Source organism: Knufia obscura (genome assembly GCF_036327395.1).
Source record: "Knufia obscura strain CCFEE 5817 isolate CBS 148926 chromosome Unknown scaffold_2, whole genome shotgun sequence".
NCBI classification, from domain to species: Eukaryota; Fungi; Ascomycota; class Eurotiomycetes; order Chaetothyriales; family Trichomeriaceae; genus Knufia; species Knufia obscura.
In genome coordinates, this window is record NW_027042688.1 from 1,194,736 (window position 1) to 1,206,429 (window position 11,694).

The window sequence follows — 11,694 nt, forward strand, 5'->3', positions numbered from 1 at the left end:
TGCCTGCACGCCAGTACTTCCTCCCTACCGATATCCACGATGATCTCCTCCTTCCTCCGGCCCTGCTACGTTCAAGCAGTTCGCACCCGATTGTCCTTAAGCCCGATCATTCGACACTATGCAACAAGAAAGCCTGCTCCTGCCGGAAGCAGCAGTGTACCAAGAAGCACTCCAGCTCCAGCAGGTGGCTACTACAAACCCCGGCCTACACATGCCAACTTGAACGACACGCGCAAGCTTCGGCAGATTGAGATGGCCGAGCAGCTGTACAACTCGGGTACTAGGCTCCTCTACAAAGCTGGTGGTCGCCTGAGAATGTTTCGCATACAATGTTATACTCTCGGTGCGGTGTGCTTTGGTGGCATCTACTGGAACATGCTTGCCAAAACAGTCGATATGGACGAACTCCAGCGTAGAGGCATTCCCAAATTTGTGGGCATCACATACATCGTAGTTGGCGTCTTCCTGTCTAGTGCCGGAGCATATTCCATCAATCGAGTACACGGTCAGATTCAAACCGTCAAGCTCATCAAGAAAATGGACCGTGTCTTCCTCGAGGTCACTGCAACACGTCGGATTCCCTTCCTCAAGCGCCGTGTCGTCGTTCGACCCTACGATATGCTGATCGACTCTCGCCTTGTCGCCTGGAGAAAAGTACCAGCTTGGATGCTTAGCGGAAAACTCAACGAATCCTCCCCGTCTGCTGTTACTACCAGTGTTATTCAGAACACGCTCAAGGCTATCTCGAGGTCTTGCTTCTATATATTCGCTAGTGCCCGCCAGTTTTTTCAACAGGCAGGCATATTGTCCATCGACCTTGTCCAAAGCGATGCAAAGCCTAAAGTGATCACCGGCCTCTCACTAGATATGGGCGGCGAATATCTAAATCACAGTGGAACTTCTGAGAAAGCTATCTTATGGGACCTTGCCACTGTTAAGCAACCTGCTACACCGACGTATCGCTGAGCACCAGACAACCGACAGCTTTCACTATGCGCACCAAACCACCGAGCACATGCGGATCTGGCACAGTGTGGTCTCTACAGGGTCAACCTCGTTCCCCTTGAAGATTGCGCCTTGGGATTCGTCAGCCAGCAGCACGCAGGATCGTGAGGAAGCAGGCAACAGGTGTGATGTTGCTCTGCCGTCGTGATGAAAGCCTATTATGCCGAACTAGAATTTTGGGGAGCAGGAGGCGCACTACAAGCTACTGCACGACACGCACAAGCACGCCAACAATTGCCTTGCAAAGTCTCGGTGTCGGAAGACAACCCTAGGACCAAGACCTCAGATCTTGGTACAGCTGGCGAACTGTTCAAGACCATGAGTCTCCTTGGACGTGGGTAGACTAGGCCATGCCTTTTGTAACGCCATAGATCCGTTCGATATCTGCGAAGATGGCTATCTGATTATATCTGCATTCTTCGTCATTGAATGGGTGTGCTATAATGAAACAATCCAAGCAATGCCTCAAACCATATCAACTCACCGCTGACTGCTTGTCAATGAGCACACCAGGACAGGCGCATACTGGTTCTTTGACAGCAACCGGGGACTAGCACCGTCATGGATAGTCTTGATGGGGCGAAATGGTCGAGCCTGGCATGACCGGCTCTCGTTGACCACGGAACATCCCAGGTACATGGTGCTGTACCTCGAACGGGCATAAAAGCAGATACTTGGCCGAGTGGTGGCACCACTACTCCGCCTCGTACGGTGTTCACTTTCAATATGCTCGAATTCATTGTGTTTGTAACAAAGACCATCACTATGCTACATCGCGGTCGGTTCGAGGTACTGTATGGCGGTCTTGGAAGTTTCCCCTTTTTCACTTGACAAAGCTACGTTCCCCCTTTCACTTTTTGCACTCGCGAGCCTCGAGGGACCCACTTTGTCATTTGCAGGTCTTTGCCTCTGCCTCCTTCGGACATGGCAGTGATATGCCAGCCTCCTTCCACGTGCTTTATCGATCTACTGACGACGCGGTCACAGTTGCGTTTGCTAACACCTGCACTTTTTCTTTGCGGGGCACAGAACTTCAAATCGTTGATAAGAAGCGCAACCAAGTCTGTTATTCAACTTATTCTTCTCTTACCAAGTTGCGAAGAAATCTTCTATCCATCCATCCTTTGTACACAGAGGAATTCTGGTACTACGATTCCATTTGCGACGATTTTCAATCATTCCAAACAATTGCGCTCCTTGCACAAGACCTACTTCTCTCGAAATCACGAAACTTTCTATCTGCCGAATCTCGGCCAGAACCATAAAGCTGTAGTTGGAGATGGTTTGGCTATCTGCTGCGGAGGTCGTGACCTTCGTGGTCGCGGTTGTCGCAAGGTACCTGGAAGCCAACACTATTCAAGCCAAAGGTTTGGTAACCTATCAGTCCAACAACTATCAATTCAGCGACATCCTCAAATAGTTCCCCACCATCTTCGGTACTTCAGCAGATGATATTCCTACCTACAAGCCCGAGAATCCTCAAGCTCCATTCTTCGATCAATACAATGGCACGAACACGTCGACCGGTGAATACAGCTATGGTTACGATTATGAAGACTTCCTGCAATCTCAAGACACCAACTCTGCGTTCGTCGACGGTGTAGCACCAACTGTACAAGAGAAGGTGGTCAAAAAGACGGGGGAACTCATTGTCTGGACTCCTGCACCGCCGCCTCCGACTCCAATATCAGAGAAATTTCTCAATACTCTGGTCGTTGGTGTTATGGCCTGGCTGGAGACTCTTGGCGCTACTGGCACAGTCTCAGTGGTGATCCTTCAGGCTGCTCTGCTTCTCATCACTACTTGTGGATGGACATACCAGACATATCAGCGGCGCAAGGAGAAGATCGCCACGCAACTGCAGGGACACGCTCTTGTCGACTCACAATCGCAACTCAAAGACGCATACTCGTTCATCGCCATAACATTGGGTCTTTTCGCTCTGTTCTTCCATAGTTGTCAGGTTCTGTCTACACAAATTTCGAGCATGCTCAGAGAGGTTGTCGAAGCCAACGAGAAGAACAGCGGTCTTGAACGACAAAATCAGGCGCTGATTGCTGAGCTTTCTGCTGCCAACCAGAAGAACGTGGCCCTCGAAAAAGAAAAGAGCTCGCTTGACAGAAATTTGGGTGACGTACAAGCAAGACTTGATACTGAATTGACAGCCAAGAAAACCGCTCAGAATAACATGCGAAAGATGTCAAAACTCCTGTACAAGACTCAGGCCAATCTGACCAAAACTCGAGGGGTTTTGAAAGCAGCACGTGAGGAAGTCAGCACTCAGAGCGCTGCAATTCAACGTCATTACTACAACTTCGTTCTCTTGAACCTTGTGCTTCTGAACCAGGCTGGTGCTCTTGATCGAAGTGAGGTTCGAACGAGACAGGCTGAATGTGAGCGGGCTGCGGCTGAGGAAGTGCCCACAGTGTTAGGTCAGATCTTAGATGAAAGAGACCTTGCGCTCAGAATGTCTCAAGATGAGGCTAATAAGCTGAAATATCATCTGGATCATGCGTCTAAGGAGAAGCTGAAGTATCAGAAAAAGTACAGCCAACGCAATGTGCTCACCGACGAAGACTACACCGAGATTCTCTCACCCGAGGAGGACACCTCAGCAGAGCAAGAACCCGTATCTGCGCAAGAGTTCTTGACGGCATACCTTGCAGACTCTCCTGATACGGGTGTCGAGGCACAAGAGACCACGAATGCATATCTCGAGGACTTTGCTGATACATGGGACAAGGTAGCAGACACTACAGATGCATATCTCGAAGACTTTACCGACACATGGGACGGATCTCAAAGCGAAGTTCGTGCTTTTGAGCACGGGGACATGGAGAGGTTCGCACCTGTACAGGAATTGGATTTGAGCGTTGAAGAAGAGCACTCGCCTGTGCTCCAACCATCACAAGGATCGCAGGAAGATGCAGTGGCGATGGGTCCTAGCACAGACACTGCGGCATCCGCGCGACGCGTCGCAGTTGACGAGCAAAAAGACGATTCCAGAGCATTCGCGGCGATGGTCGACAATGAGACACAAACACCATCAGGACAAATCGCGGAGACTACTGGTCAAGCCTCTACTACAACTTCGCCCATGGAGGATGGTCCGTCTCCTCACGTTGGATCAAAGGCTGAGTCGTCTCCAGAAGAGGCAGCGGCTCAACCAGAGGACAGCCAGATATCCAGATCAGATCTAACCTCCGACAAGTCGTCTCCACCAGCCGCTGATGCTGACCAAAAGGACCAAACAGAAGTTCAACCGCTGCAAGCGCAGCCAGGATCACCTTCAGAAGATTCAGAAGAGACGACTAAGCAGAACGCTATGTCTATTGGTGGTCGACGGCCCAAGACCAAGAGACAGCCTCAAGCAGAAGGCAAAATGGGTACGACAGGCAGCAAGCCAAGTGGTGTGTCGAGAAAGTCTGCCAAGAAGGTAGCTTACAATTGGTCGGGTACACTGCCAGATCTCGCGGAGTCCCACACCCCGTCAGTCATCAATGCGAGAGACAGGCAGAAGCAGAAGTCAAGCATAACTGGTGCGGCTGCCAAACGACCTGCGCAGGATTCTGTATTGGATGCACCGACGAACGCACCGGTTGACAACCCATTCGCTCGATTCTTGCCATCCAAGAACAGTGCTGACAAGGACGAGAGCGATGACGAGAGTGATGATGAGAGCGACGATGAGAGCGAGGACGGTGGTTCTGACAGTGACTCACCAGCTTCGCCACATGCAGATCTCCCAAAACAAGCAAAGCCGAACTCTACCATGGCTGCTATGATCGGTGCTCTAGATAGTCCTTCAAGCGCAGAAGGCGACGACAATGATTCTGACACTGAATCGCCGGCTTCGCCACCTGCAGATGTTCCGAATCAAGCAAAGAGGAACTCTGCCATGGATGATATGATTGCTGCTCTTGGTAATCCTTCAAGCGCAGATGACGGAACGAACGATAAGGGACCAGAGGATGACGAAGAGGTGGAGGATAACGAAGGGGAGAAGAAAGATGACGAGGAGGATGAAGGAGATAGCGAAGACGACGAAGGGGAAAGCGAAGATGACGATGAGGGTAGCGCTGATGATGGAGACCGGGACGGCGAGCCAGAGGAAGATTCCAACGAAGACTCCGAAGATGGAGAGTCTAATGACGGACCGCCTGATGATGAAGCGCGGAAGGATGAAACGCTAGATCAGGAAGACGAAGCCGGGTCTGAGCACAGCGATAGAGGCCCAATCGACGGTAGGGGCGATGATGCTCAAGAAGCAGATGGCCGCACTGGAAGCAACGACGGCGACATCTTCGTGACTTGGTTACTTGGCTTCCCAATGCCGTCGGACGCTGTTGCTGAAGGGTCAGAGTCCGAAGAGCCAAACGTGAACATACCAGAAGAGCCTGAGAGTCAAGACAAAGGCTCAGCGCAAGATATGGACGAAGATGCGAAAGCACTCGTTGCTACAGATGCGACCACAGAGCAAGCTGTATGGGGGGATGTTGGTATGGCCATGGCCTCATCACCACGACCAGCTCAAACACTCACACCCGACGTTGGTTCATCATCCTTGCCAGAGGACAAAGCATGTATCGATACCCCAGCAACGACTCCAGAACTTCCAGAACTTCCAGATTACGACAGCGACATGGGCTCCGATGCATTCGACATCACGAAGGACAAATCTCCCTCAATCACCGATGGGGACGTCAAAGATAGTATTGCCGACATCACAGGTCCAACATATTCCAAGGACGAGACTAAGGCAGAAGACATTACGGACGATGAATCCAACAAAGAGAACCGTCCGATAGTACCGTCGGCCTTAACAGCACCGGAGGGGCAGTCAGTGAGCACCTCACCACAACTCGTCGAGCGCCCATCACAATCGGCTCCACCACCGATCCGGTTCGGTGACGAGGGCAGCAACGAGACCGGCTTTGGCTTTGGGTTTGGGTGCGACATCGCATCTCCCACAACGACTCCAACTCAGCAAGAAGACACGGGAGAGAACAAGGGGGCAGCAATTGAAGCCTCCTTCATGAGTTTCATGCAGTCTCAGAAACCTGCAGTACCAGCGTTTCAGCCTGTCACTTCACGACCCCAACAATTCGGTCGGGAAAAAGCAGGCAGTTTGAGAGCACAGGGTCGTGAGTTCAACTTCACCATGGGTACGCCTCAGAAACACCAAGCTGGAAAGACGGCCTCTCCTCCGGCAGATGCGCCTACCGCCGATCCCACCAATGTCTTCGCTCGACTGGCCTCAATACCACCACCTACAACAAGCGATGAAGCCCCCTCCTTCACATTTGGTGCGAGTCTACCTCCAGCATCCGAGGACGAAGCCGAGAAAGAGCAAGAGACCTCGCCACCTCCTGCTCAAGTAGAGCCTCCGAGCAAACCACACAGCGTCGAGCCCTCCATAATCTCTGAGGAGAGCAACGAAAAAGAGAACATAACACCCACTGCCCCAGAAGCCGAAGCAGCAGAGCCATCACAACCATCAATGGACGAGCGACTCGTAGCGGCAATGAACGGCCCCACGACCACCGCAAAAGCCAACGACATGACCAACTCCGCGCCAATCGAGACCAGCACCACACTTCCTCCACCCACTCCTGCTGCGGCCGCCCACAAACCAAAGCAAGAAAGCAGACCATCAACGACGGAAGAGCGTATGGTCGCAGCTAGTGCCGTCGGATCATCATCCTCCTCTACGAAAGCCATCGCCACACCTCCAACTCGCGGCAACGGCCTGGCAGCATCGAAATACGCTACGCCGAATAATACACCGATCGTTCCAACGCGAAGAGTAGGCGGACAGCGACACGGTAATGTGCGTCGCGGTCGAGGGCATTAAGTAGGGTACAAGGATCGCAGAAGAGAAGGCATTATACATGGGAGATGAGCAGAGGAAGAGGAAAGGAAACATACAGGGAATATGCGATGGGTGCAGAGCGCGAGACAAAAACCATGGTCAAAGAGGATAAGCGCCGTTGGCGTCATCTCAGGTCAGCCTTTTTGAAGGCTGCTGAGCTGGCACTGATGAGGCTTCCTCTTCTTCTCTGATCACGTTTGCTCTTAATCTCAAGTAGAGCATAGTGTATACTCAATGGCATGTGGTTTGGTGATGAGGAGTTTCTGATTGGAAATGGGCGTTGTAGGCTGGGACGTTGTTGCGGATTCAGGAGTTTGGAGTTCAGTTTGCGTGCTTGATGTGTCAATGGTTGATGTTGTAGATGGGCGGCCAAGAAGGCGCGAGAATGGGCATGGCATGTATGAAGATAGAGTCAAGGCCTCAAAGCACAAAAGATATGAATTTTAAAAATGTTACGCTTGATTTTAATTTCTTCGCTTGATGGTACAGTCAACGTGTGCTTGTGTGTGATGTTGGTCGTGGGTCGATCGAAGCCCCGCAATTGTATCTTAGCATAAGATACCAAAAAAGACCACGAAGGCAGTAAGCGCCGGGAACGGGCTACACATCGAATTTGATAGTGCAACCACGAAGTTGAGCCAGGATTTAGTGGGTGAAAAGCATAAGCCACGGCCATGGTGAGATGATGCTGATGGTCGTGAGCACGAGATGCGATAGGAAATTGGTGGTGGGGTTAAGCGTATTTCCTGTCCAACGAACCTCGAGCGCTGGGAGTAGGAATGTGTTCTGCTCATACTGTCGGGATGTCCATGTAGTGGGAGGGACAAGCCGTGTTAATCGACGCGTGTCGATGAAGATGAAGAGGTTGGTGATGAGCCAGGCAAGTCGCCATCGTGCTGGTTAGAGTCGCGGTGTGTTGGCACTGCGAGGCCACTCTGATACTGATCGTTGGTTGTGGCGCTCGTGGATGATAGATTGATCATCTATTTGCTGTGCTTCAGTACGGATCTTCCGGTTGATGCTGCTCGTGAAAATCAACCGTTTCAACGCCGCTTGGATGTCCTTAAGTTGAGTTGTCGCTGTGGGTATGTTTCGGACGAATATCACGGATATGATGGTCGCTGTGGCAAATACGTATCCGCCCGGTCGCTTTCGTGGTGGTGCTGAGGGTTATATGGACTCAACTTTTGAAGTTGTGGGGGGCCGACTCGTCGCTCGATGGCGGAATTGTAGTGACGACAAATGTTGCTTTGGCAGAGCTTCGAGGAGCAAGATCGTCATGGCTGAGAGTGTAGTGCGTTGGATCGGCGACTTGACTAAGTTATGTCAGGTTCTTGGGGGTAATGAAAGGATTTTGAATTATTCCAATGTTGTTAATAACATTATTCTTCGTTGGCAGATTTATTCTGCAGGGGTATCATCTCGTCTCCTTCAATATTCTTCGCATACCAATGATCATTTTACCGTCAGGTCCAAGTCCAGGTCAGTCGTTATAGGTATCCAGCGCATGGTCGCTTTGGACGGCGTTGCCTCGAATGTGCATTGGGCTGCGGAAAGTATGTTGCTTCTGGCAGGCTTTCATTCCAGTAAGTTGCATAGGAGCTCTGTAGAGTAGTCTGCTTTGAGCGGGTCTAGAACGATGATGTCGAGGTTCGTCGATCCTTGTGCTTCCGGCCAATGCCGACAATTTGCAGCATCTCGGTCCAGAAACCAACTGGAGGTGTCAAGAAAGAGGACTCGTACGCATCGACAATTGGTCGCTCCCAGACCAAATCTGCCTCACGTGGTCTAACGAACCTCGTCTTCTTGAAGACCTTCCAGAAGGTAAAGGTGAGTGGCGCAAGGAGGACCATAGTGTAGTACGAGAAGAAGGAGTCGACGGACCAGGGCTTGAAGGCGGAGTAGCCGTAGCAGAAAACGACGATGGTCATCCAGGCGGTACCGATGTAGGCGCTCCAGGGCTGGAACCATCCCGTGTAGGGGAAGGAGTTGCGGTCGATTCCTTGGGCTTTGCAGGCTCGGTAGAAGCAGATGTATGTCACGCCCATGACGATGTAGTCGATTACGCCGCCTGCGGTGATGAGGTTGACGAGCCAGGTTAGGACGATGGCGCTGTTACTGGAGACCTGGAGGAAGGAGAGGAAGGGGAAGCAGATCACGACGGCGAAGCAGAAGATGGGGACGCCGTTCTTGGTGCATTTCCGGAGGACTCGAGGGGCGCGGCCTTCGAGTGCGAGGCCGTAGAGCGTGCGGGTGGCGCAGTAGGTGTATGTGTTGCCGGCGGAGAAGATGCTGGTCACTAGGAGGGCGTTGACGATGTGAGGGAACACACTGACTCCGAGGTTGCGCATGGCGATGACGTATGGGGAGGCGGCGGCGGTACCACCGCCCTCCTCAGTTCCTGCGATGATACCGACGAGAACTGGGTCGCTGTAAGGCACAACGATGCCGACGCATAGGGAGCCCAGGATGAAAAAGATACCGAACCGCCAGTACACGGTCTTGAATGCGTTCTTGATGTAGACACGTGGGCGTTTTGCTTCGGCTGCGACCATTGCGATGTACTCGGGGCCAACGACGGTGAAGGAGGCACTCCAGAGTGCTGCGAGGAAACCCTCGAAACGGCCGAGAGCACCCGTGGTTCGAAATTCTGCAAAGGCGCCAGGATTGCTCCAGTAGCGGAAGCCGTATGCGTCGCCTTGGGGATTGCCACCGACCATGGTCACGAAGGTGAACCTGAAAGTCGTTAGAAACGCGTAACGCGGGTTATATCATTTTCGTTACTTACAGGAAGAGCATGAAGATCAAGATGACCTTACCGCCCGAGAGCCAGAACTCGGCCTCACCATAAGCCTTGACGGCAAGAATATTCAGTGCACTAGATCAGGGTTTAGTACAACGTCCAGGATTGAGGGGTCGCTCTGGGTCAAAGAGTCGCTTTGGGATTCTCACGCATAGAGTACGATGCATGCCGCGCATACTGCTGCTACTGGGATGTCGTCGCGCCAGAAGGATAGAACCAAATTGAGGGCCGTTATCTCGAATGGAATCAGGAGAGCTTCGTAGAGGAAGAAATTCCACCCAGCCATGAAACCGAAGGCATCGTCGACCCAGTACCCTGCCATACGGACGAAACCGCCAGAGACTGGTTGTAGTACAGCCATCTCTGCCATACAGTTGTTGATCAAACCAAGGAAGCAGGAGTAGATGGTGTAGGCGATGAACAAGCTGCCAGGGCCACCTCGTGCGAGACCTCCTCCGATAGAAACGAACAATGCCGTACCGATGGAACCCCCTATTGCGATAAGTTGGATCTGTCTGTTGCCGAGCCGACGCTGCAGGTTGTCGGCATTGTCAGCAACGAGCCCTTCAGCGACGTCGCCATTGTGAGGCTCAGCGTAGTTCTCAGAGCCATTCTCGTATTTTTCTTCCTTGTAGTTAGCCATTGCGGGCAGAAATCGGTACGTGGTGTGAAGAGAAGCGAAAGAGTGAGAAGTCTTGCCATTGCGCTGGGGTCGGACCACTTCTTATGTCAAGCACGAAACCTGCGCTCTCACAAGCTACTGGCTCAATCTGGGAGTGGGCAAACTATGCGTGAGATCCTCAAGCCCAAACGGCCTCATCAAAGCAGGCGGGCACAGGTCCAAGACCACGCGACAAGGTCGAGAAATCTTACTTTATCTGTTAGTGTGGTGCTGTCGAGTCGTTAGTGTCGTCCTGCGGAGCAGGTGGATTGCCAATGACCATACCTATTGCGTAGGTAAGCTGTCATCGACCCCGTTCCGAGCAAGATCTTGGAGCTGAGGTTCGCTAGCCAAGGCCCAGCCCTTCGGTGCTGCTAGCCAAGCTAGCTAGGGTTGAACTTCTGAGCCGTATCCAGATGCAGCTAAGCGCGAACCACAGCAGGGGCTAATGATGAGGCCCACCCCGTCTGTACATGTAGGCCGTGGATGAGTAGAAAATGATGGTGGGCCTGGTCCAGAGCATCGACGAATGAATATCAGAACGACCCTCGCCGCATACAAGTAATCCAGGTGCCGGAAAGTTCTGTGCCTTCCCTCGATGCGCCTCCAATCAGCGTAATTGGATATACCGAGGACAACGCAGTGCAGCAGGCGACTGAGGCGAACAGTTGGCCACAATGGATCACCCGTACTGTACTGTGCATCGAACAGTCATCGGGTAGGGACTCAGTTGGGGACATCCTCAATGATCGTGCTTCGGGTTCGGTAGACCGAAGCAGACTTGTGGTATGGCGTAAGGTCTGTGCTACGAAAGACGTGCCTCAACCGCAGTTCTATCGCCTTGTAAACATCTTGAGCTGACCAGGCTGACCTCGTGGCGGCGTTCTTGATGAAGTGCATGCGCCGTGTTATTCTACCAGAGACTCACTGGTGTAGGACTTTTCGAGGAAGACCGAGCATGTTTCTGCACATCCGGTCCCCATATGAGGCTGGGTAGGTAAGTTCCGAGCGGTCCTCATCCGTGCAAAGTCAAACAGACCGTTGAACCAAACCACAAGAGCTTATGGCATACTGTGGTTGGGCTCAACACATAAATCGTTGAAGTGCCAATCTTACCGGCCGCGGAGGAAACACGAGATTAGTATTGTTGTTACATGTCGTTATGGTCATATGTTCCACAAGTCGCAAATCCGATGGGTCTTGGAATGTAAGAACGACGGCGACGTTCTTGCTGAGATGACTTGGGTATCGTTCTCACCACTGTTCGAAGAGCTTTGAACACAAGTTGGCCGACCGGACGCGGGATGTTAGATTATAGGCTTTCCCACATGTAGGCTAGATTTGCATACAGCA

At 52.1% G+C, this 11,694-nt stretch overlaps 3 protein-coding genes across 3 annotated transcripts; 2 read left to right on the plus strand and 1 right to left on the minus strand.

The window, feature by feature from the left end:
- Positions 1-39: 39 nt before the first annotated feature.
- On the plus strand, positions 40-966 carry PMZ80_002294 (uncharacterized protein; the record flags this gene model as incomplete). The annotated part of the gene is made up of 1 exon (XM_064870727.1): positions 40-966. One exon carries the CDS (start codon positions 40-42, stop codon positions 964-966), a length of 927 nt encoding a protein of 308 aa, XP_064733180.1.
- Positions 967-2,284: 1,318 nt separating this feature from the next.
- On the plus strand, positions 2,285-6,859 carry PMZ80_002295 (uncharacterized protein; the record flags this gene model as incomplete). The annotated part of the gene is made up of 2 exons (XM_064870728.1): positions 2,285-2,377; positions 2,426-6,859. The coding sequence occupies 2 exons, from the start codon at positions 2,285-2,287 to the stop codon at positions 6,857-6,859; spliced, it is 4,527 nt and encodes a 1,508-aa protein (XP_064733181.1).
- A 1,649-nt stretch (positions 6,860-8,508) lies between these two features.
- PMZ80_002296 (uncharacterized protein) lies at positions 8,509-10,323 on the minus strand (the record flags this gene model as incomplete). Its single annotated transcript, XM_064870729.1, has 3 exons — positions 8,509-9,613; positions 9,666-9,755; positions 9,830-10,323. 3 exons carry the CDS (start codon positions 10,321-10,323, stop codon positions 8,509-8,511), a joined length of 1,689 nt encoding a protein of 562 aa, XP_064733182.1.
- Between the last annotated feature and the right edge of the window lie 1,371 nt (positions 10,324-11,694).